At 41.3% G+C, this 27,554-nt stretch overlaps 1 protein-coding gene across 1 annotated transcript; it reads right to left on the bottom strand.

The window, feature by feature from the left end:
* Positions 1 to 24,013, bottom strand: LOC131928726 (sodium-coupled monocarboxylate transporter 1). The gene is made up of 17 exons (XM_059284819.1): positions 23,856 to 24,013; positions 15,897 to 16,064; positions 11,540 to 11,960; positions 9,603 to 9,811; positions 9,028 to 9,093; positions 7,760 to 7,811; positions 6,907 to 6,974; positions 6,343 to 6,497; positions 4,781 to 4,921; positions 4,506 to 4,632; positions 3,041 to 3,129; positions 2,743 to 2,870; positions 2,290 to 2,447; positions 1,662 to 1,894; positions 1,246 to 1,343; positions 811 to 878; positions 1 to 237 (listed from the first exon to the last, which is right to left on the bottom strand). Exons 3-17 carry the CDS (start codon positions 11,682 to 11,684, stop codon positions 64 to 66), a joined length of 1,911 nt encoding a protein of 636 aa, XP_059140802.1. The 5' UTR covers positions 11,685 to 11,960; positions 15,897 to 16,064; positions 23,856 to 24,013; the 3' UTR covers positions 1 to 63.
* Between the last annotated feature and the right edge of the window lie 3,541 nt (positions 24,014 to 27,554).

The following is a 27,554-nucleotide window of genomic DNA, read 5'->3' as shown; positions in this document are numbered from 1 at the left end:
TAAAAACAAACTCTGATCATCAAGTTGGTCAGTGACAAAGGTCCTTAAGACTGCTCTTTGAAATCATTGCTCATTAAATGTAGTATTTGAGTAGGTATAGTAGGATGATAAGGTTGTGACAGTGCCATTTCGAGAGATGGAATCTTGCTCACGAAGGACTTCTTTATGGACTAGATTGTTGTTACGCTTATGTCCGTTAGCATCATCAAAATGGTGGATGTTATACGAGGAGCATTTCTGGGGAACAAATTATTAAATACAAGATTAAAAAAAAATAAAAATGCATAAATATTAATATAAATGCCCCTCTCTCTTTCTCTATCTCTATATATAGGCTACATATATTTATGAAAATTGTATATATATATATATTTATACATATGTACATACAGTGGCGTAGCGAGGTCGGGTGTCACCCGGTGCGGCACTTAATGGTGTCACCCCCAGAGGCGTAGCGACCCTTCCCGGGGACAAACTTTCAAATTTTCGATTTGCACCCCTCCCCTTAAACTTTTGATTTACACCCCCCTCGAACTTTCGATTTGCACCCCCACCCCCTCAAGTTTTTCTCTATATATTTTGCTATTTTTTGCCTTGGTGTCACCCCCCTAAATGTTGTCACCCGGTGCGGTCCGCCCTTCCGCCCCCCCCCTCGCTACGCCTCTGTGTAAATGCAAATACATATGTATATATTTACATAGGTATATACATGATTCAGCTAAATTATTTGACCTGGGGCAGACCCCACCACTCCATACCTGGTTAAATTTAGTTTGTAAATAACAAAGAAACTTGTCTATAAAAATGTACCTTCTTTGGACAGCACCACGAATAGTTCAGGTAAGTTCTTGGATCTATTTCTTTACCTTTGTTACAGCCTTCAAGAAAAAAAACAACAACATGAATTCTGATTTTTTGAACATTTACGTCATGTTGGCTGGGTAAGATGTATGCATTTACCAGGTTAACATGTTACAAACGTTTAGCTCATAACTTTCTAAGCCAATTTGTTTGCCAAATACTACATCAACTTACATGTCAGAAGTGAGACTATGATTACAACTATAAACAACTTACAGGTAAGAAGTGAGACTAAGATTACAAGTATAAACAACTGACATGTAAGAAGTGAGACTAAGATTACAACTGTAAACAACTTACATGTCAGAAGTGAGACTATGATTACAACTATAAACAACTTACAGGTAAGAAATTAAACTATGATTATAACTGTAAACAACTTACATGTCAGAAGTGAGACTATGACACCAACCACTGCTGACACAATCAATGCAAGCGTTGAGTAATGAATGTAGGATAAATAAAGGTGATCGCTGCTTGCACTGGAGAATAATTGGATTGGACTCATTTTTTAAAAACATTTATTAAGCTTTGATGCAAAAAAAAAAAACAAAAAAAAAAACAAAAAAAAAAAACAACAAAAAAACAAAAAACAAAAACAAAACAACAACAACAAATAAAGCAACAAAAATCAACGATTGTGAATTCCAAAACCTCGATAAAAAGGCGCCCATACTATTAAAATAAGAATATAGGATCAATTTTTTAAAATGATTCGAACGTTTATTGTGTATTTTGAAGAATTAAATATTATTATGTTTTCCATGTTTAAAACAAAATAAACTAAAAATTCTACATACGTTGTGGTTACAGTGGCAGACGACACATTTAGAGATGCTGCTGTAGTTGATGTGAAAGATGATGCTGTAGTGGATGTGTTCCACTCATCCAGTATTCTAACGAGACTGGAGTTGTCATAGGGGCAGCCATCAGATCTCAGTGGCAGATCATTGCTGGGGGGTGGGTATAGCACGGGGTCGATGCCCACATAGAGGCAAGCAACTAGACTCGTGATGAGGCCGGCGCCCGCGCCCTGTGGAGGAATTAATTGCACACGTTCGACATGAAACTAGAAGAACTAGTGATGTGGACTGTTTACATTGTTTTACTAATATTTTTTCTTCTTTGAATACAAAATGCAGAAATTAACATTGTATATCTTGAAGTTAGATGAACATTAAACTTTTAAAGCTACAAATGATAGTTCATTATCAAGGCTTATGTCTGCCTTTTGTTCATAGTAGTATACTATCAACATAAGGTATTTTGGATGGGGCTATTTTTGGCACTAATACATAGATCTAGAGCTAATGAGTTATTACAATTGATTTAAAAGCTTCTTTTAAAAGCACAATTTATTTTATTAGCTTTTTCAGATTTTGTTATGAAATTTACTTAGAAATAATTAGATTAGCGCAAACAATTTACCCAGCTGTTGATAAAAGGAATGAAGATTCCATTCATGATCAGGCCTAGCAGCGGTCCTCCCACCATACCGAATACACCGAACGATATTGTGAGGGCCGTTTTACCCAACAGCTCAGCTCCGTAGGTCAGTAGAATTGTGAGGAGACCAAAGAAAATTGCTGGAAAAAATCTCTGTTATTTCACCTCATCAATAAAATATAATCATCTCTGTTATTTCACCTCATCAATAAAATATAATCATCTCTGTTATTTCACCTCATCAATAAAATATAATCATCTCTGTTATTTCACCTCATCAATAAAATATAATCATCTCTGTTATTTCACCTCATCAATAAAATATCATCTCTGCTATTTCACCTCATCGATGATACATGAAGCAATGCGAAGTTTCAGACACTACTAACGGCATGACGTGTCTCAAACAGTACTGACGTCATTTCCACAACTTACTGAGGCAAATGGTTGCTATGGTAGCGATTCTTTTTGAAGGTTTTTCGTTCCTGGCTCTCTTGTAGCAAGGCTTGAAGAGATCCTCAAGGGTGACGGCTGCTAGAGAGTTCACCCCAGAGGACACAGTGCTGTGGGGGGGGGGGGGGGGTCATAGGAAACACAAATAATGAATTACGGAAACAAATATTTAACATAATTAAATGGTCTACTTGTCCAACATAATTTAAATTTTAAAATTTGTTTATTAAACTAAAATTGGCTAAAACTAAAATAAAGTAAAGATTGTTGATTGAGGTACCTGATGGAGGCGCTGAAGACTGTGGCAACAAACAGGCCAGGTAGGCCAGGGTACACTCCCATGGTTTCTAGCACAAACATCGGCACCAGCTGGGGAAGGTAAACATTTGTGGGACCAGGGTAAACATTTGTTTATGTGGGACCAGGGTAAACATTTGTGGGACCAGGGTAAACATTTGTGGGACCAGGGTAAACATTTGTGGGACCAGGGTAAACATTTGCTTATGTGGGACCTGGGTAAACATTTGTTTATGTGGGACCAGGGTAAACATTTGTTTATGTGGGACCAGGGTAAACATTTGTTTATGTGGGACCAGGGTAAACATTTGTTGATGTGGGACCAGGGTAAACATTTGTTGATGTGGGACCAGGGTAAACATTTGTTGATGTGGGACCAGGGTAAACATTTGTTGATGTGGGACCAGGGTAAACATTTGTTGATGTGGGACCAGGGTAAACATTTGTTTATGTGGGACCAGGGTAAACATTTGTTTATGTGGGACCAGGGTAAACATTTTTTTATGTGGGACCAGGGTAAACATATTTTGTTGATGTGGGACAAGGGTAAACATTTTTTTATGTGGGACCAGGGTAAACATATTTTGTTGATGTGGGACAAGGGTAAACATTTATTTATGTGGGACCACGGTAAACATTTGTTTATGTGGGACCAGGGTAAACATTTGTTTATGTGGGACGAGGGTAAACATTTGTTTATGTGGGACCAGGGTAAACATTTGTTTATGTGGGACAAGGGTAAACATTTGTTTATGTGGGACCAGGGTGAACATTTGTTTATGTGGGACCACGGTAAACATTTGTTTATGTGGGACCAGGGTAAACATTTGTTTATGTGGGACGAGGGTAAACATTTGTTTATGTGGGACCAGGGTAAACATTTGTTTATGTGGGACCAGGGTAAACATTTGTTTATGTGGGACAAGGGTAAACATTTGTTTATGTGGGACCAGGATAATCATTTGTTTATGTGGGACCAGGGTAAACATTTGTTTATGTGGGACCAGGGTAAACATTTGTTTATGTGGGACGAGGGTAAACATTTGTTTATGTGGGACCAGGGTAAACATTTGTTTATGTGGGACCAGGGTAAACATTTGTTTATGTGGGACCAGGGTAAACATTTGTTTATGTGGGACCAGGGTAAACATTTGTTTATGTGGGACCAGGGTAAACATTTGTTTATGTGGGTAAACATTCGAGTTTACCATGTTCGGATTCCGGGCGTCAGCCTGTAGGATGGGTACCTGACCATTACCAACGGCGGCTGGGCATGGGGTTGACCACATCCCCTGTATGCCATTAAAATATATAAACTCAACTTCAACTGCCCCATGTGACACGGGCACGAACGGGAAAAGATGACGATGATATAAAACAATGTACCTAGGTGACACAGTTGACCATGTCTATCATGTGACGTTGTAGTTGTGTGTGCCTGTACTCACCTGGTCACGCTTGAGGTGAGAGAAGCTGAGAGGGTCACAGGTCAAGTAGTAAGCGTACATGACTAGACCCAGCAGGCACAGGATGGTCAGGTAAAATATCCACATGGGCAGGTTGAGGATCAGAGCGCTGGTGTGCAAGAGGAAATACGGAAGTTCAACGGACAATCGATAGATCTTTAAGTAAGGGAAATCAACTATTCTACTTATGTGTAGATGAGAAGAATAATTTAGTATAAGTGTGAAAGAAAAAAAACTCAAAGAATTTCCGAACTTACAGTTTGGCTTCTCTGAGTGTCCGTACACTGGCATATCTCTGTAGATTTGCCTGATTGGCTCCATAGACTGTCATCATGTTGGTACCGCCGCCTATCAACAGAGTCCAAAATGTGTGACGGATGAAAGGGTTGGGGTCCATGCTGTAACGTGGGTATTAGAACAGTATTAGAACAGTATTAGAACAGTATCAGAACAGTATTAGAACATTATTAGAACAGTATTAGAACAGTATTAGAAGAGTATTAGAACAGTATTAGAACAGTATTAGAACATTATTAGAACAGTATTAGAACAGTATTACAACAGTATTAGAACAGTATTAGAACATTAGAACAGTATTAGAACAGTATTAGAACAGTATTAGAACAGTATTAGAACAGTATAACAGTATTAGAACAGTATTAGAACAGTATTAGAACATTATTAGAACAGTATTAGAACAGTATTAGAACAGTATTAGAACAGTATTAGAACAGTATTAGAACATTATTAAAACAGTATTAGAACAGTATTAGAACAGTATTAGAACAGTATTAGAACAGTATTAGAACAGTATTAGAACAGTATTAGAACAGTATCAGAACAGTATTAGAACATTATTAGAACAGTATTAGAACAGTATTAGAACATTATTAGAACAGTATTAGAACATTATTAGAACATTATTAGAACATTATTAGAACAGTATTAGAACATTATTAGAACAGTATTAGAACAGTATTAGAACAGTATTAGAGCATTATTAGAACAGTATTAGAACAGTATTAGAACAGTATTAGAACAGTATTAGAACAGTATTAGAACAGTATTAGAACAGTATTAGAACAGTATTAGAACAGTATTAGAACATTATTAGAACAGTATTAGAACAGTATTAGAACAGTATTAGAACAGTATTAGAACAGTATTAGAACAGTATTAGAACAGTATTAGAACAGTATTAGAACAGTATTAGAACAGTATTAGAACAGTATTAGAACAGTATTAGAACATTATTAGAACATTATTAGAACAGTATTAGAACATTATTAGAACAGTATTAGAACAGTATTAGAACAGTATTAGAACAGTATTAGAACAGTATTAGAACAGTATTAGAACAGTGTTAGAACAGTGTTAGAACAGTGTTAGAACAGTATTAGAACAGTATTAGAACAGCATTAGAACAGCATTAGAACAGTATTAGAACAGTATTAGAACAGTGGAATCAGATCAATAATTGTAGCGTCATTTTTGGACGACATGTAGATTGGTAATATTTTAAAGTTTGTCTTTTAAAATAGAAAGCAAGGAAATAAATGGAGAAAAGTGTCAGGAAAAGGACAAGTTACATCTCTGAGGATTGTCCAGATTTCGATACAGGAAAAGTCCAGATCAGATTTCTTTTTATCAAATTTGTATCAAATTTTTCTACTCACTCGAACTTGGGCAGACGGTATCCTTTGATCAGATTTATTTTATCAAATTTTTATCAATTTTTTTAGACTCACTCAAATTAGGGCATACGAGATCCTTTGATCAGATTTATTTTATCAAATTTTTATCAAATTTTTCTACTCACTCGAACTTGGGCAGACGAGATCCTTGTCGTGAAATCTCCCAGACCCGTGTCCACCCCCCGGCATCCTCTGCCCCCTTGAACAAGACCGCCAGTAGCCCCGCCCACACCACCACCAACTGAAAGGCGTCGGTCCACACCACGGCACGTATGCCGCCCTGTGGACACAAATATTTTATTTTTTACTGCTTTATGTACAGAACAAATAATTGACTGTTCTAATTAACATCTAGCAATGTTTGTAAACATCGAGTAGACTAAACATATGTTTTCTAACTAGTAGGCGCGGGATCTGTCACTTGAAGCCAATGGGTTGTAAATCAGCATCAGCCACAAACTTTGTGACATGCCAGGACAACTGACCAGTAACACATGTACTAACAGCCTAAATTCCAGAAACTGGTGGCCAGTTTTAGGTACGTGTTTAGTGTTTACCACAAAGTAGATCTATTCTCTACTTACAATAGCTGTATAAAATGTGCATATGAGATAATATATCTATTCTCTACGTACAATAGCTGTAGAAAATGTGCATATTAGACCAATGTACATCTAGATTCTACTTACAATAGCTGTATAAAATGTACATATGAGTCCCATGGCTAGTATAGATATTTCTCTTGAAAGACCAGTCACTGAAAATAAAAACAACATAATGGGGTTAAATCAGTTTTAAGTTTCAATATGCAGATATGAAAACAATGAGTTATTTTTCTTTATGTGGAGGGGCAGGTGGGTGGCAGTTTGATTTACTGTGTGCCAAACTTATACCCGCCACACTTTAAAATCATTCAGCTTATCTAAACAGCACAACAAAACCACACTAACAGTAGCACCACCACATCACACCACACATACACAACACCACCATTTGTAGCAAGAAAACAACAACAAGCACTTATATAAGTAAAGCTGTTATTTAATCTTTCATCCGGTGAAAGTAAGTATTGTTTCAACCACTGTTGATGCAAATGTTTATTCTGTTTTAGTATAATCTGTTTTCGCTTATTCTGTTTTCGTTTGTTCTCTTTTCGTAAATTCTGTTAACTCCTTTATTAAAATTAAAAAAAAAAAAAACTTTAACGAAAAACATAATAATGATGCGTTGAAAGTATAATAATTGAAGGGTGGTTTATAGCAGAAAAAAAGTAAGGATAAAAAGAAAAACAAATGTGTTTTTGTTGTGATTATTCAAGTTATTTTAAAATTGAAACACTTTTTCGAACCTTAACTCATAACAATTAGGTTGCCTTCAGCTTGAGGTCGGTATACTTGATGTTTTAAAATTTTTTTTTTTATGTAATGTTCTACATCTGTCCGACCAAATTTTAAACTTTGACAGTGGTCGTAAACATGTCGAGAAATTCAAAATGGCGCTATGCCTGCTGGCTATAGACAGACATAATTTTTTTTTTATTACCTTGACTGAGAGCTACGGCTGGTGCATACATCACTGCCGCCATGTAGATCAACTGTGGGAAAATTAATTAATTAGATCGTTGTTACATAAAGCCCGCTATGTAGACCAACTTGGGTAAAAAGTTAATTAATTAGATCGTTGTTACATAAAGCCCGCTATGTAGACCAACTTGGGTAAAAAGTTAATTAATTAGATCGTTGTTACATAAAGCCCGCTATGTAGATCAACTGTTGAAAATTTTAATTAATTAGATCGTTGTTACATAAAGCCCGCTATGTAGATCAACTGTGGGAAAATTAATTAATTAGATCGTTGTTACATAAAGCCCGCTATGTAGACCAACTTGGGTAAAAAGTTAATTAATTAGATCGTTGTTACATAAAGCCCGCTATGTAGACCAACTTGGGTAAAAAGTTAATTAATTAGATCGTTGTTACATAAAGGCCGATATGTAGACCAACTTTGGTAAAAAGTTAATTAATTAGATCGTTGTTACATAAAGGCTTATATATAGATCAACTGTAGATAATTAAAAGTTAATTAATTAGATCGTTGTTACATAAAGCCCGCTATGTAGACCAACTTTGGTAAAAAGTTAATTAATTAGATCGTTGTTACATAAAGCCCGCTATGTAGACCAACTTTGGTAAAAAGTTAATTAATTAGATCGTTGTTACATAAAGCCCGCTATGTAGATCAACTGTAAGAAATTAATGTTTATTACTTAGATCGTCGTTACATTATTCATGATAAAAGTAATTAACTATTTCATTTTTTGCGTGATTTTAAAATAATTTCTATTTTTTCCGTCAAGTTTTATGTCAATTATATTAAGTGTAATGTGTTATCTGGTGCAATATAGCCAGTAAAGGTAGTTTAGTTTCTTGGTAGTATAGGTTGGTCTAAGGTGTGGTGTAAGAGACATACAGCACTTACAATAATACCACCACGACTTACAATAACAACTAGACTTAAGACAACACCTACAATAGGGCTGGTAAGTAGGTCACCAACCAGTTCTATGGCTCATACAGGTTTTATTAAGCCGTAGAACTGGTTGGTGACCTACTTACCAGCCCTATTACAACAGCAATACTTCCAACAATAGCTAAACTTACAACAACAACAGCAACAATAACAATAACAAAAACATCAGCATCTAGACTTATAACAACAACTAGACTGACAACAACAACAACAACAACAACTAGATTTACAACAACACCTAGACTTACAACAAAAACTACTACAACAACAACTAGACTTACAATGATCACAGAAAACAGCAGAGACCCAGCGGCACGGAGCAGACGGTTGTACCTCAGCTCCAGATACTGAAAAAAAAAAACGTTTTATTTATTCTTTAGTGGTTAGTGTAAATTTAAATATTCTACGATGATTTAAAGTAAATATTAATTAGTTTCATTCTAATTTAGAAAGGAAAAAATCATATCGATAATCTTCGATTACGCTTTCGTAAATACTAAGCCTAACGTATCCTAACTATACAACACCTAGACAATAACAAAATCAGAATAACACTTAGACACACAATAACAACACCTCAACTCATAAAGCCAACACCTGGTGTAATTTTACATGCACATACTAATTAAAGGGAAGCAACATTGTTTTTAAAATCATTTAATAAATATTCATTGTTGCTGCCCTTTAACTAAAGCGATTCTATTCTATTATTATATTAATGTCTTTCAAAAAAGAAAAAGCAATGAATTAAAATTATGTACACATTACACATTGAGATTCAACACACACACTGTTACAATATCAATCTAACGTAGATAAATCAAGACCAGGGGACGTGCACAAATGTCAGACTGACCTCATAGGCGTTGGTGAGTCGCAGGTTGTAGAAGACGGGCAGGATGAAGTAGGCGACTACGATGAAGCAGGGGACGAGCCCGATGCACCAGAGCCACTGCTCACCCCCACGGGTGTACACCTCTGTCGGGATCCCCAGGATGGTGGTGGCACTGGTGAAGCTGGCACTCAAGGACATGGCCACGGGCAGCACGGGAAGTTTGCCGCTCCCTGGGTGGGGGAGGGTCAGGTACAAATACATGGTCAGGTACAGATACACGGTGAGGTACAAATATAACGTTTAGGTACAAATACAACAGTCAGGTACATCTTCAATGATCAAGTACAAGTTCAATGGTCAGGTACAAATATAACGGTCAGGTGCAGATACACGGTCAGGTACAAATATAACGGTCAGGTACAAATACAACAGTCAGGTACATCTTCAATGATCAAGTACAAGTTCAATGGTCAGGTACAAATATAACGGTCAGGTACAGATACACGGTCAGGTACAAATATAACGGTCAGGTACAAATATAAGTCAGGTACAGATACACGGTCAGGTACAAATATAACGGTCAGGTACAAATATAACGGTCAGGTACAAATATAACGGTCAGGTACAACTTCAAACAATTAGTACCCTCTTTATTCTTTCTATTTCTTAATTAATTGGATGACCCAAGTGAGTACATCTTTTCCACTAGAACCCAATCACTAGCTTACGATCTGAACTGTAACCAACTCTTGCCAACGTCTGTGATCACTTCTCAGGTGTGACTACATCATGAACACAACTCACCGACGTCATAACATCGTGACGTGAACACAACTCACCGACGTCATAACATCGTGACGTGAACACAACTCACCGACGTCATAACATCGTGACGTGAACACAACTCACCGACGTCATAACATCGTGACGTGAACACAACTCACCGACGTCATAACATCGTGACGTGAACACAACTCACCGACGTCATAACATCGTGACGTGAACACAACTCACCGACGTCATAACATCGTGACGTGAACACAACTCACCGACGTCATAACATCGTGACGTGAACACAACTCACCGACGTCTTAACATCGTGACGTTAACACAACTCACCGACGTCATAACATCGTGACGTGAACACAACTCACCGACGTCATAACATCGTGACGTGAACACAACTCACCAACGTCATAACATCGTGACGTGAACTCAACTCACCGACGTCATAACATCGTGACGTGAACACAACTCACCGACGTCATAACATCGTGACGTGAACACAACTCACCGACGTCATAACATCGTGACGTGAACACAACTCACCGACGTCATAACATCGTGACGTGAACACAACTCACCGACGTCATAACATCGTGACGTGAACACAACTCACCGACGTCATAACATCGTGACGTGAACACAACTCACCGACGTCTTAACATCGTGACGTTAACACAACTCACCGACGTCATAACATCGTGACGTGAACACAACTCACCGACGTCATAACATCGTGACGTGAACACAACTCACCGACGTCATAACATCGTGACGTGAACACAACTCACCGACGTCATAACATCGTGACGTGAACACAACTCACCGACGTCATAACATCGTGACGTGAACACAACTCACCGACGTCATAACATCGTGACGTGAACACAACTCACCGACGTCATAACATCGTGACGTGAACACAACTCACCGACGTCATAACATCGTGACGTGAACACAACTCACCGACGTCACACGCCTGATCGAGTGATCGCTATACTATACTTAATCCCGTTGATTTCTTTTGTTCTTATTGAATAAAGTAAATTTTAAATATATTTTTAACGACTAATTTAATATCTAATTAAATAAAAATGAGATTCTTGCGTTGTCATAAAAAACAAAATACTTATTTATCTTTGCATGAAATAAAAAGTGAGAAACTATTTTGGTACCGGTCAACATGTCGTCTGCGCTGGCTGTCTTTTGGCGCCTGGCTTTGATGCCGAAGTAGAGTCCTATGACGGAGGACACGGCCAGCATGACGCTGAACACAAGGTAGTCCTCCCATTGGAAGGTGGCGTCTGTGTGACCGTACATCGTGCAGCAGGCGTACAGCAGACGTACAGCAGGCGTACAGCAGGCGTACAGCAGGCGTACAGAGGCGTACAGCGGGCGTACAGCAGGCGTACAGCGGGCGGACAGCAGGCGTACAGCAGGCGTACAGCGGGCGTACAGCGGGCGTACAGCAGGCGTACAGCGGGCGTACAGCAGGCGTACAGCAGGCGTACAGCAGGCGTACAGCAGGCGTACAGCAGACGTACAGCAGGCGTACAGCAGGCGTACAGCAGGCGTACAGCACACGTCAGGCCTGGGCTAAAGAAGGACATAAAATACTTTTGTTTAATGACTGATGAATATACAATTAACAATTTAAATAATCTTCCATCGGAAACATAAGAACATCTGTCTATTATTTTAAAAAAAAACAACTTATAAATATTCATTGGAAAATAATTGGAATTTTTTTTTACATTGTATAAAAACTTTGGTCGAATTACGAAGCAGGAGATATAACATTTAAAAAACAAAAACATTTTTACATAAAACAAAAAATCTCCTTTTTGTATCCTCACATCAAACTATTATAGCTAGAGTCTAGGTCTGTCTATTTGTCAAGTTCCTCCTCAGTGGCAAGTAGTCAGTGAAATGACATGAGCCAAGCTGTACGTCCCCCTATATGGCACCATACATCAAAAAACTGTCTGTGCCGACTGGTATGGGCATGCTAAAACTATCTACACCTGCAGACAGTCTGGATGTGATATAAAAAACAGCCGCTGTTTTATTCGCTTATTAACACAAACAGCATGCTGTAAAATTCGTTAGTGAACTTGTTTTTGACAAGTCAATCGGAAAAGTTTGCTAACAAGAAAATGATGAACAGGATAACGTCACCAGTGAGGTAAGATCTAAGGGAGATAACAAGTTAATTGATGGTTGTTTCCCTTGTGTCATTGAAGGTGATTTTTTACTGCCAAAACATTCTAGTTGTTGATTTATAAAAAACATGAATTAAAACAATCCCCTTAGGCTGTAGGCTAGTAAGGAAAATTATAATAAATGTTTAGAACTTTGGGTAGATGTAGGACACATTGAAAAGAAACAACTTTAGACGAAACAACTAAAATATATAGAAGACAATTTAGCCCTTTTTTTCTGCACAGGTAAGGCAGTCAGTGTTGAATCATGTTCTGTTCTAAAAATAAAACAGCGCATTATGTTGAGATGACCATAAGGTCGTGTCAAAGGTGAAACAATGAGCACATACTATATTGGCCTGTGCATGCATTGTGTTAACAAAATAAAGCGCAGACTAAAAGAAAAGCGACCAATCAGAATTCATGTTACTTTAAGTAGCCTTACGCCCCATCTAAACTCTACCGTCACAATAGCCAAAACACTCTGTATAGACCACATACAAATGTTTCATGAAAACAATAAATTCATGAACAAAGCTCAAAGGTTGCGTTATGAATTGTTCTACAAGTGGACGGACTGACCAGATCCAATATAAAATTAATTAAGCACAAATTGTAATTGGCACGTTGACACGAGCGAATCTAATGAAAAGATGGCGTACAATGTGGGACGATTAGATGAGCCTTTGCACGGTGACTGATGAGTTTAAACAAGGAATTCAAGAAATTTTAATGCACAATTTGACATCGTTTTCAGGCTTACAAATGTTACACACTGCTGGTTATTTTAAAACACCTGCAGAACACTCTATTTTAGCGGCGTTTTAAGATGGGGCTTAAGCTTGCTGTCTAAGGATAAGTTCAGTGCATGGATTAGTATTAGGTTTACATGTATTAGGTTTACATGTATTAGGTTTACATGTATTAGGGTTACATGTATTAGGTTTACGTGTATTAGGTTTACGTGTATTAGGTTTACATATATTAGGGTTACATGTATTAGGGTTACATGTATTAGGTTTACATGTATTAGGTTTACATGTATTAGGTTTACATGTATTAGGTTTACATGTATTAGGTTTACATGTATTAGGTTTACATGTATTAGGGTTACATGTATTAGGTTTACATGTATTACGTTTACATGTATTACGTTTACATGTATTAGGTTTACATGTATTAGGTTTACATGTATTAGGGTTACATGTATTAGGGCATGGGTCTGGATTTGGGTTAGTGCTGGAGTTAGGTTTAGGGTAGTATTCGTCCTGACGAGTAGCCAAAGTACATGCAAATATTTTCATACACTTACCTTTCTCACCACACAGCTCCCCACACAGACACGCAGACACACAAACAAACATACATACAGACACACAGATACACAGATATACAGACATCAAGACACAGACACGCAGATACATAGATACACAAATACCCAGATACCAAGACACACAGACGCACAGGCACACAACCAGAGTCGCAGATACACAGATACCATGACAGACATACACATAGACACACGGACACATACAAAGACACACATATAAAAGACACACACAGACACTCAAATGCCCAGACCCAGACACACAAATACACAGACACACACATACAGACACACACACACACAGATACCCAGATACCCAGACACCTTAAGACACGATGTACTCTGATGTAACTTTCCCCCACAGCCCCAGGGTGTAAGATGACAGAACTGCCCGTGACGACAGGAGGTGAGAGATTGTGTCACCTGTCTTTGATGGTATCACGTGACAGCATAATGTTTACCTAAGTGACTCATAAGTGATAATTTTTTTTACTTCAGTTTTTAAATTTTTTTTTTTACAATTTGTATCGCTGGGCTCAAAATTCTTAGTTAACCTGAAACTGAAATGGGGTGTGTACAGTGGACGGCATATCAACATATACCCTCCCATCACAACGCTTCCACGAACATAACGATGGGTAATTAGCCTACCTCATTACCCATACACGCTTCTTAGTTACTTGCTTATTTCATAACCTTACTGTCCACAACCTACTATCTACTACCATCCACTCGATCTACCATAGACTGTCTACCATCCACGACCTACCAACAACCTACCATCGACACAACCTATCATCAACCCATCATCCACACAACCTACCATCCACACACCCACCATCCACACAACCTACCATCTAGACTTACCACAGACTTGTATATCCATATTTCAACGTACACCAACTTAAACTTGTCAACTACAATTAGAGTAAAACGTGTGACAGGTTTTAATCAACTTTAATTAAAACAGACCGGACCATGGTCAACTTGCACGTGATGAGTATAAAGCACGTCACTTCCGCTTTCGTTTTGTTGTGTCTCCATTGTCGAGGCTGCCTTTTGTTTTGTTGGGTGACCTTGAACTTTTTCTCAGTGAATGACACATTTGTAAGTCCGCGAACATTGGTGTAGTGGTAACACTAGACCTCAATGGACGCCACAGAATGAATTATGGGTACGTTCAGGGGACACTACCCTGGGGGTAGCTTTATGGGAGATAACCTCAAAAATTTAAGGAGAATTTAAAAACAGAATGATCATATCAAGGTGAGTGAACAAACTTTAATACCTAGTTCCATCTGATATGAAGCGTGTGATTCTGTGTGACATTAAGGTCCCATTTAAGCCGATATCTGACCACATGTCTCCATCCATATCTAACATTTTCTGACCCCATATCTAACCCTCGGTCTGACCTCATAGCCGACCCCACGTTTGACCCCTAATATGGACCCATGTCTGAATAAATATCGGAACTTATATCTAACACCAAATAAGACCCTCTGTCTGACCCCTTGTGTGACCCCCTTTTGTGACCCCCATGACTGATCCCATATCTAACCCCCTAGTGTGACCCATGTCTGACCTTTGACCCCACAACTGACCCATGTCACTCTACCATCAAACAGTTAACTGTGGACACTGTGACCCAATGATCCTGACCCAACCCGTCCCAGGCATGTTTACACTGGGCAACCACAGGCATTGATCACGTGATTACCGCTCAGTGAAGAGTAGAGAGGGGGGGGGTATCGCCGGGTTCAATGAGGACAGGGACATTTTGTACTCGTGAACGTTTTTAATGTACACAACTATGATGTAATACCAGCCTGAGTCTACACACATTACACAATACCAACACATAAGCGAATACATTACGACAGACAGCTAGCCATCACAGGGATTAAATTACACTAAGTCGCTAAAATCAATAATTATATTCCCAATTTTTACACAGAAAAATTAAGCACATAAAAAATAACGAAAAGAAAATCCAATACTTACATTTTATTTGTTATAAATTTCTCCCATAGGTCCGCTGTAGAATCAGCTGATTTGAGTAGTTCCAAGAATTGATACCAGACTATCTTCTTGTTGTATTTCCAGATTTGGCATCAAACTGCCGGTTGGTGGCCCACTAAACCAACGGTTTCTTGAAGACAACGATCACAGCTTAGATAAGAAAAAAATATTTCGTGACATTTTTCACTATAGGGTAATTGACATTATGAAAAAAATTTAACACTGTAAAAAATGTGGCTAAGTGTCGTTAAGAGAAAGGCCAGTTAGTTTTTAATTGACCTTATCAAACTATTTTAACACAGGCGTGTAAAAAACTGGCAAAGTGTCGTTAAGAAAAAGGCCAGTTGGTGTTTTTTATACAGGCGATTAGCAGAAGTTGACCCAAGTTCGCGCCAAGTCCCTGACCTGACCAATGTCAACTGACGTCTCGGTCAGGGATTAGAATAGTTGCGTGAGGTAGGCTACAGTGTAGGGGCAGTTAGATGGTAGACTACAGTGTAGGGGCAGTTAGATGGTAGACTACAGGCTACAGTGTAGGGGCAGTTAGATGGTAGACTAAAGTGTAGGGGCAGTTAGATGGTAGACTACAGGCTAAAGTGTAGGGGCAGTTAGATGGTAGACTACAGGCTAGATGGGGCAGTTAGATGGTAGACTACAGGCTACAGTGTAGGGGCAGTTAGATGGTAGACGGCAGGCTAAATGGGGCAGTTAGATGGTAGACTACAGGCTAAAGTGTAGGGGCAGTTAGATGGTAGACTACAGGCTACAGTGTAGGGGCAGTTAGATGGTAGACTACAGGCTTCAGTGTAGGGGCAGTTAGATGGTAGACTACAGGCTAAAGTGTAGGGGCAGTTAGATGGTAGACTACAGGCTAGATGGGGCAGTTAGATGGTAGACTACAGGCTAAAGTGTAGGGGCAGTTAGATGGTAGACTAAAGTGTAGGGGCAGTTAGATGGTAGACTACAGGCTACAGTGTAGGGGCAGTTAGTTGGTAGACTACAGGCTAAAGTGTAGGGGCAGTTAGATGGTAGACTAAAGTGTAGGGGCAGTTAGATGGTAGACTACAGGCTAAAGTGTAGGGGCAGTTAGATGGTAGACTACAGGCTAAAGTGTAGGGGCAGTTAGATGGTAGACTACAGGCTAAAGTGTAGGGGCAGTTAGATGGTAGACTACAGGCTAAAGTGTAGGGGCAGTTAGATGGTAGACTACAGGCTAAAGTGTAGGGGCAGTTAGATGGTAGACTACAGGCTACAGTGTAGGGGCAGTTAGATGGTAGACTACAGGCTGAAGTGTAGGGGCAGTTAGATGGTAGACTACAGGCTACAGTGTAGGGGCAGTTAGATGGTAGACTACAGGCTACAGTGTAGGGGCAGTTAGATGGTAGACTACAGGCTACAGTGTAGGGGCAGTTAGATGGTAGACTACAGGCTACAGTGTAGGGGCAGTTAGATGGTAGACTACAGGCTAGATGGGGCAGTTAGATGGTAGACTACAGGCTAAAGTGTAGGGGCAGTTAGATGGTAGACTACAGGCTAAAGTGTAGGGGCAGTTAGATGGTAGACTACAGGCTAAAGTGTAGGGGCAGTTAGATGGTAGACTAAAGTGTAGGGGCAGTTAGATGGTAGACTACAGGCTAGATGGGGCAGTTAGATGGTAGACTACAGGCTACAGTGTAGGGGCAGTTAGATGGTAGACTAAAGTGTAGGGGCAGTTAGATGGTAGACTACAGGCTGAAGTGTAGGGGCAGTTAGATGGTAGACTAAAGTGTAGGGGCAGTTAGATGGTAGACTACAGGCTAAAGTGTAGGGGCAGTTAGATGGTAGACTACAGGCTAAAGTGTAGGGGCAGTTAGATGGTAGACTACAGGCTGAAGTGTAGGGGCAGTTAGATGGTAGACTACAGGCTAAAGTGTAGGGGCAGTTAGATGGTAGACTACAGGCTACAGTGTAGGGGCAGTTAGATGGTAGACTACAGGCTACAGTGTAGGGGCAGTTAGATGGTAGACTACAGGCTACAGTGTAGGGGCAGTTAGATGGTAGACTACAGGCTAGATGGGGCAGTTAGATGGTAGACTACAGGCTACAGTGTAGGGGCAGTTAGATGGTAGACTACAGGCTGAAGTGTAGGGGCAGTTAGATGGTAGACTAAAGTGTAGGGGCAGTTAGATGGTAGACTACAGGCTACAGTGTAGGGGCAGTTAGATGGTAGACTACAGGCTGAAGTGTAGGGGCAGTTAGATGGTAGACTAAAGTGTAGGGGCAGTTAGATGGTAGACTACAGGCTAGATGGGGCAGTTAGATGGTAGACTACAGGCTAGATGGGGCAGTTAGATGGTAGACTACAGGCTACAGTGTAGGGGCAGTTAGATGGTAGACTAAAGTGTAGGGGCAGTTAGATGGTAGACTACAGGCTACAGTGTAGGGGCAGTTAGATGGTAGACTACAGGCTACAGTGTAGGGGCAGTTAGATGGTAGACTACAGGCTACAGTGTAGGGGCAGTTAGATGGTAGACTACAGGCTAGATGGGGCAGTTAGATGGTAGACTACAGGCTACAGTGTAGGGGCAGTTAGATGGTAGACTACAGGCTACAGTGTAGGGGCAGTTAGATGGTAGACTAAAGTGTAGGGGCAGTTAGATGGTAGACTACAGGCTGAAGTGTAGGGGCAGTTAGATGGTAGACTACAGGCTACAGTGTAGGGGCAGTTAGATGGTAGACTACAGGCTACAGTGTAGGGGCAGTTAGATGGTAGACTACAGGCTACAGTGTAGGGGCAGTTAGATGGTAGACTACAGGCTAGATGGGGCAGTTAGATGGTAGACTACAGGCTACAGTGTAGGGGCAGTTAGATGGTAGACTACAGGCTGAAGTGTAGGGGCAGTTAGATGGTAGACTAAAGTGTAGGGGCAGTTAGATGGTAGACTACAGGCTAGATGGGGCAGTTAGATGGTAGACTACAGGCTACAGTGTAGGGGCAGTTAGATGGTAGACTACAGGCTACAGTGTAGGGGCAGTTAGATGGTAGACTACAGGCTGAAGTGTAGGGGCAGTTAGATGGTAGACTAAAGTGTAGGGGCAGTTAGATGGTAGACTACAGGCTAGATGGGGCAGTTAGATGGTAGACTACAGGCTAGATGGGGCAGTTAGATGGTAGACTACAGGCTAGATGGGGCAGTTAGATGGTAGACTACAGGCTACAGTGTAGGGGCAGTTAGATGGTAGACTAAAGTGTAGGGGCAGTTAGATGGTAGACTACAGGCTACAGTGTAGGGGCAGTTAGATGGTAGACTACAGGCTACAGTGTAGGGGCAGTTAGATGGTAGACTACAGGCTACAGTGTAGGGGCAGTTAGATGGTAGACTACAGGCTAGATGGGGCAGTTAGATGGTAGACTACAGGCTACAGTGTAGGGGCAGTTAGATGGTAGACTACAGGCTACAGTGTAGGGGCAGTTAGATGGTAGACTAAAGTGTAGGGGCAGTTAGATGGTAGACTACAGGCTGAAGTGTAGGGGCAGTTAGATGGTAGACTACAGGCTAGATGGGGCAGTTAGATGGTAGACTAAAGTGTAGGGGCAGTTAGATGGTAGACTACAGGCTACAGTGTAGGGGCAGTTAGATGGTAGACTACAGGCTACAGTGTAGGGGCAGTTAGATGGTAGACTACAGGCTACAGTGTAGGGGCAGTTAGATGGTAGACTACAGGCTAGATGGGGCAGTTAGATGGTAGACTACAGGCTACAGTGTAGGGGCAGTTAGATGGTAGACTACAGGCTACAGTGTAGGGGCAGTTAGATGGTAGACTACAGGCTGAAGTGTAGGGGCAGTTAGATGGTAGACTACAGGCTAGATGGGGCAGTTAGATGGTAGACTACAGGCTACAGTGTAGGGGCAGTTAGATGGTAGACTACAGGCTACAGTGTAGGGGCAGTTAGATGGTAGACTAAAGTGTAGGGGCAGTTAGATGGTAGACTACAGGCTAGATGGGGCAGTTAGATGGTAGACTACAGGCTACAGTGTAGGGGCAGTTAGATGGTAGACTAAAGTGTAGGGGCAGTTAGATGGTAGACTACAGGCTACAGTGTAGGGGCAGTTAGATGGTAGACTACAGGCTACAGTGTAGGGGCAGTTAGATGGTAGACTACAGGCTACAGTGTAGGGGCAGTTAGATGGTAGACTACAGGCTAGATGGGGCAGTTAGATGGTAGACTACAGGCTACAGTGTAGGGGCAGTTAGATGGTAGACTACAGGCTACAGTGTAGGGGCAGTTAGATGGTAGACTACAGGCTAAAGTGTAGGGGCAGTTAGATGGTAGACTACAGGCTAGATGGGGCAGTTAGATGGTAGACTACAGGCTACAGTGTAGGGGCAGTTAGATGGTAGACTACAGGCTACAGTGTAGGGGCAGTTAGATGGTAGACTACAGGCTAAAGTGTAGGGGCAGTTAGATGGTAGACTACAGGCTACAGTGTAGGGGCAGTTAGATGGTAGACTACAGGCTACAGTGTAGGGGCAGTTAGATGGTAGACTACAGGCTAGATGGGGCAGTTAGATGGTAGACTACAGGCTACAGTGTAGGGGCAGTTAGATGGTAGACTACAGGCTACAGTGTAGGGGCAGTTAGATGGTAGACTACAGGCTACAGTGTAGGGGCAGTTAGATGGTAGACTACAGGCTAGATGGGGCAGTTAGATGGTAGACTACAGGCTACAGTGTAGGGGCAGTTAGATGGTAGACTAAAGTGTAGGGGCAGTTAGATGGTAGACTACAGGCTACAGTGTAGGGGCAGTTAGATGGTAGACTACAGGCTACAGTGTAGGGTCAGTTAGATGGTAGACTACAGGCTACAGTGTAGGGTCAGTTATATGGTAGACTACAGGCTACAGTGTAGGGTCAGTTAGATGGTAGACTACAGGCTAAAGTGTAGGGGCAGTTAGATGGTACACTGCAGCTAACATGAGACTGCAGCTAACATAACCTATTGCCAGTACCACTGGCTTGCTGAAGCTAAATGATATATTACCAATCTCACTGCAGCTAAAAGATATACTGCCAATCTCACTTAAGCTAAAAGATATATTGACAATATTACTGAAGGTAAAGGAGTCGGTATGGTCGAGTCGGTAAAGCTCATGGTTGCTAAACCGAATAGTCTCCAGTTCGAATCCTCGGGTAGATGAGGCTCGTTAGCTGGGGACAGCCACTCTTCTAAGAGAGACAACTACAAAATCAAACAACTGCTGCCATGTAGTTTGTTCTTGGTTGGACAAAGGATATGGAAGCAAATCCAAAAAGAAAAGCAGGCTGAAATCGGAGTCAATGGCCTCAATGGCGCATAACCAGTCGACACGTATCCTTAATTGTGTTAGAGGGGATATCTTCCAACACTAAAATTAAGAACGAAGAAGAAGAAGAAAGACTGAAGGTAGAAGATAATTATATTTACAATATCACTGTAGCAAAAAGATATAATATAATGACAGTACCACTAACTTGCTGCAGCTAAAACATCATCTTCCCTCTTTTAAACTAAGCGAATGTTTGTCTAGTCTATTCAAAAAACCTTTAAAGAATAACGTTTCCACAAAGTATTATTCTATATATAGTACGAGGAAACTCCTAGGAGGAAATTCTCCCATTTTTCTGTGGACTACGTCATTCATTTACGTATGTGAGGCTGAATGTTTTGACCAAATGGTGTCAAGACCCGGATATTCCCCCACACCCACTTAAGGCCTACATTCTCTATGGGTTTTGTTTTGCCGTGTAATTAGCTATATACGAAGCCACCTGTTTTAATGACGAAATATAATTTATCGCGTGCTTTGAGACCAGATGTAAAGTTTAAAATATTTAGGCTGCTGGCGGATGTTTTAACCGTAATGTTGACACATGTAGTGGCCATTAATTTATAATTAATGCGACACGTTTTGCAGCCATTAAAAAGATGGGTAGAATCCGTATTTGTCCCGTTTGATACACGGGAAGCCTAGTGTGTTACCCTTTCAGATCTGGTGGATTCTTAAAGCGGATGAAGTAGAGTTCACCTGTGACATTGGCAAATGATTAGAAAGTGTGGTCTTTTCTATGACGAGCCCGGGATCTGAACTCGACGCCCACAGGCTAGCAATGCTGCGCTCTACCCTCTGACCACACCATTCCATTACAATCAGGTCCCGTGTGTATGCTGTCTGACCACACCAGCCCATTACACAATATACAGGTGACACAACATGCATGTCACTATATACTGATGGCGTTATATACAGATGACAAACTGTACAGATAACATACAGATGACACAACACGGCATATAGACGAGTCAGCAATCATATGACACATATTCACTAACATAACGTCCTCGATAACAACCATTAAAGTGGAACAAATCACTAACATAATGTCCTCAATATTCTCAACTCCTGAGACAGACCAGGTATATTTACGTTTAAGATAATAATTTTTGTATAACAACAACAACAACAACAATAACAACAACAACAATGTACACCTTCACTTAAAAAATTTGAGCGGAAATTACGTAATGCAAGTTTTCAAATATCTTAGCACACAGTAATAGTTTATATACAAAATGGCGGCTCATTATTTGTATTTCACACTTGACCTATAGTGAACTAATGCGTTTTTATAAGTTGTAAAACTCGATTGTGTAAACAAAATCATGTTATGACAAATGCAAACACGAGTTACAAAAAGTGATAAATACATATATGTTACATGCAACACATTACACATTGTAACCATTACATATTACCTGATGTCAACATATTACGTCACACGACCAAACAAAGATAAGGTTTTACAGTCCGCAGATAAAAATAGTTTTCTTTAGCAAATTTTACGGCCGCACCACACGAGAAGTGGCGAGCTCTGATAATATCTGTAGCAGATCAATATGGCAGGCAGGTTGGTAAATGTCTGGAGTCATGACAACCATCTAAAGACAACCATCTAAGGACAACCATCTAAAGACAACCATCTAAGGACAACCATCTAAGGACAACCATCTCAAGACAACCATCTCAGCTGTAACACAATGTAACACAATGTAACACAATGTAACACAATGTAACACAATGTAACACAATGTAACACAATGTAACACAATGTAACACAATGTAACACAATGTAACACAATGTAACACAATGTAACACAATGTAACACAATGCTCTAAATGAACGTGATACCCGAGTAACTGACATACAAACCAGGTTAGTGAAGTCAGCAAACGATCAGGTTAGAGCAGACGGCCAGTAGAAGATAGGCTGGCGATCCAACAGCTGACAGCCACGGCTACACTGTAGCCCACCGAGAGGATTTATCCAGTCTTAATAGTGACATGATGGTGTACGGTGTAGGTGGAGTAGAGTCAGCCCTATTCTCAGTGTACAACCACCTAGCAAGGGTTTAGGAATGTGTTTATGTGTGGTGCAGTGTGTCTATGTCCGTGTTGTAAAGCCGTGTTGCAGTATCCGTGTTAACACGTTACACATTAATTGACCCACTTTTAACAAACCATGACTTGAAGCATGGGGGTGAAATGAAATAACCGAGCACGACAAAATCCCGAACAAGACCCCGCCCTCCCCATTGTTGCATGTATGCCACGAATTTTTACCTGGGAATATTCTTTCACAGTTGCTTCAAATATTTACAGGATTAGAAATACCAACGTTAATTGTTTTTGTGATTTTCCCCATTTGAACACTTTAACTCAGAAGTGAACCATTTCACCTCACTGATAACGATCGAATGAATGATTTAGCATAATAATGCATTTGTTTATTTCTTTTAGATTTTCGCTGTTCGTTAAGTTTTGATAGTAGGCTTAGGTTTCTGTGTAACGCTGTCCTCTTTACATGTGTGTATGTTTTAATAAATTTTCCACACACACACATTAAAATTAAAATACAACTTACTGTGTGGCTGACTAATTATTTCCAGCACACACGCACTAAAACGTGCCGTGTTCTGTGCAGATTTCCTTCCCCTGTTTTACAACACAAGCAAAGAAAGACGTCTAACCACTTAGTATTTCTCCACATTTTTATCCGTGTTTACTGAAACTCTAATGTAGCGAGAGATCGTGGTGTGCGGTGTAAATAAATGAATGTTTGGGAACTCGATAGGGCTGAGCTCGGGTAGAAAGAAAAACATCCGGGTCTTACACAATAGCTAACACGGGGTATCAGTTCCGTCCCGGTGTGGTGGTAAACATCACTTTGTTGTGGACATTTTTAATAGGTGAGCTGTGCTTCAGGCTAGCGTGTGATAGAGATCTATAACAGACTACTCACTTCTACAATTTCACTCTCTAAATACAATTGAAAACATTTTTAAAAAAAGTTGAAACTTAATCCCGATTATGTCTCATCATTATTATTCTCATAATTTCAATACGTTGGTAAAATGCTTGAATAAATATCTTCTGTATACTCTCTCTCTCTCTCTCTCTCTCTCTCTCTCTCTATATATATATATATATAATTATATATATTATATATATTATATATACATATATTTATATACATGTATAAATACATGTATATATACATATATATATATATATATATATATATATATATATATATATGTATATATATATATATATATATATATATATATATATATATATATATATATATATATATATATATATAACATGGAAAAAGAGCGAGGTAACTGTAGACATCACGTGTTAGCAGGCGAGTAATTAAATAATTAACAATGAAGCATTAATTGAGACGTATCAATGACCGTGTTTGATATAAATTGAGAACAACTTACCTCACACGGGTGATGGGACGAATGTTGAATACACCACAACCATTGCACACGAATGTAATCAAAAGTTGAACAAAGTTGATGAAGGAAGAAGCGACAACTGGGTGGGGCTATCCTTTAATCACATTGATATAGAGCGTCATTAACAAATAGGTCTGGCCTAGTGTCCACTCGTCTTTCAGGATATTACTTGACGGTACTAAAATATATACAGTATCAGCCTGTATCGACGTAAGCCACTTTGTGAGACACTTACTTCCCTTGTGATGGTTTTCCTGAGTGACTTCCCCTTGTGACGGTGAGCTCACGATAGAAGATCAACATGAAATAGTGGACCAAGGTAGGTAGCTTTTGGTGGCGTGGAGGGCGGGGTAATAAAGGTAGGTGGCCTTTGGTAGCGTGTGGGGCGGGGTAATAAAGGTAGGAGGTCTTTGGTGGCGTGGAGCGCTAGGTTGTCGAGGTAATGGGCCTTTGTTAGCGGGGATAGCGGCGTTGTCGAAGTAGGGGGGGGGGGCCTTGGTAGCGTGGAGGGCGGGGTTGTCAAGGTAGGTGGCCTTTTGTAGTGTGTAGGGCGGGGTTGTCGCTGGTGGTGGCCTATCTTTCAAGTGTTTTGGGCTGGGAAGGAAATAACAAGGGCAGGCAACTCACTCACTGGATCACAGGGGCAGACTACTCACTCACTGGATCACAGGGGCAGGCTACTCACTGGATCACAGGGGCAGGCAACTCACTCACTGGATCACAGGGGCAGGCTACTCACTCACTGGATCACAGGGGCAGGCAACTCACTCACTGGATCACAGGGGCAGGCTACTCACTCACTGGATCACAGGGGCAGGCTACTCACTCACTGGATCACAGGGGCAGGCTACTCACTGGATCACAGGGACAGGCTACTCACTGGATCACAGGGGCAGACAACTCACTCACTGGATCACAGGGGCAGACTACTCACTCACTGGATCACAGGGGCAGGCTACTCACTCACTGGATCACAGGGGCAGGCTACTCACTCACTGGATCACAGGGGCAGACTACTCACTCACTGGATCACAGGGGCAGGCTACTCACTCACTGGATCACAGGGGCAGGCTACTCACTGGATCACAGGGGCAGACTACTCACTCACTGGATCACAGGGGCAGACTACTCACTGGATCACAGGGGCAGGCAACTCACTCACTGGATCACAGGGGCAGGCTACTCACTCACTGGATCACAGGGGCAGGCTACTCACTGGATCACAGGGGCAGACTACTCACTCACTGGATCACAGGGGCAGGCTACTCACTGGATCACAGGGGCAGACTACTCACTCACTGGATCACAGGGGCAGGCTACTCACTCACTGGATTACAGGGGCAGGCTACTCACTGGATCACAGGGGCAGGCTACTCACTCACTGGATCACAGGGGCAGGCTACTCACTCACTGGATCACAGGGGCAGGCTACTCACTGGATCACAGGGGCAGGCTACTCACTCACTGGATCACAGGGGCAGACTACTCACTCACTGGATCACAGGGGCAGGCTACTCACTCACTGGATCACAGGGGCAGACTACTCACTCACTGGATCACAGGGGCAGACTACTCACTCACTGGATCACAGGGGCAGACTACTCACTCACTGGATCACAGGGGCAGGCTACTCACTCACTGGATCACAGGGGCAGGCTACTCACTCACTGGATCACAGGGGCAGGCTACTCACTCACTGGATCACAGGGGCAGGCTACTCACTGGATCACAGGGGCAGGCTACTCACTGGATCACAGGGGCAGGCTACTCACTGGATCACAGGGGCAGGCTACTCACTCACTGGATCACAGGGGCAGGCTACTCACTGGATCACAGGGGCAGACTACTCACTCACTGGATCACAGGGGCAGGCTACTCACTGGATCACAGGGGCAGACTACTCACTCACTGGATCACAGGGGCAGGCTACTCACTCACTGGATTACAGGGGCAGGCTACTCACTGGATCACAGGGGCAGGCTACTCACTCACTGGATCACAGGGGCAGGCTACTCACTGGATCACAGGGGCAGGCTACTCACTCACTGGATCACAGGGGCAGACTACTCACTCACTGGATCACAGGGGCAGGCTACTCACTCACTGGATCACAGGGGCAGACTACTCACTCACTGGATCACAGGGGCAGACTACTCACTCACTGGATCACAGGGGCAGACTACTCACTCACTGGATCACAGGGGCAGGCTACTCACTCACTGGATCACAGGGGCAGGCTACTCACTCACTGGATCACAGGGGCAGGCTACTCACTCACTGGATCACAGGGGCAGGCTACTCACTGGATCACAGGGGCAGGCTACTCACTGGATCACAGGGGCAGGCTACTCACTGGATCACAGGGGCAGGCTACTCACTCACTGGATCACAGGGGCAGGCTACTCACTGGATCACAAGGGCAGGCTACTCACTCACTGGATCACAGGGGCAGGCTACTCACTGGATCACAAGGGCAGGCTACTCACTCACTGGATCACAGGGGCAGACTACTCACTCACTGGATTACAGGGGCAGGCTACTCACTTATTGGATCAAATTATCGACCGTTTTGTGAAACTTTGACATTTAAGGATTACCATGGCAACTGACAAATAGATTTCACTTGTTTCACTGCCCTGTGACACAGTTTCAAATATTATCGAAAAATGAAACGAAGTAGATAACTAGTGATGAAAACAGCACACGGAACTAACCCACAAAGTTGTGTAAAACCCCGACACGCATCAGAAAGAGAAAGTTGTAGTTCCTGAACTAGCATCACGATGTTTGTTTGACTAGAACAGAGCTGACAC

The sequence above is a fragment of the Physella acuta genome, unplaced genomic scaffold, assembly GCF_028476545.2.
Source record: "Physella acuta isolate Inbredline_101_S28 unplaced genomic scaffold, ASM2847654v3 ptg000091l, whole genome shotgun sequence".
Classification (NCBI taxonomy): domain Eukaryota; kingdom Metazoa; phylum Mollusca; class Gastropoda; family Physidae; genus Physella; species Physella acuta.
This window is presented reverse-complemented; position numbering and strand designations above follow the sequence as displayed.

Bases quoted from the DNA above. Each gene is read 5' to 3' on its own strand.
- LOC131928726 (XM_059284819.1), bottom strand. From the start codon at position 11,684: ATGTACGGTCACACAGACGCCACCTTCCAATGGGAGGACTACCTTGTG. The intron at 1,344-1,661 runs GTATGTAGAATT...ATTATTCTCCAG, and splicing joins TCTGCCACTGTAACCACAAC to TGCAAGCAGCGATCACCTTT. The intron at 879-1,245 runs GTAAGTTGTTTA...TTTTTCTTGAAG, and splicing joins CATAGTCTCACTTCTGACAT to GCTGTAACAAAGGTAAAGAA.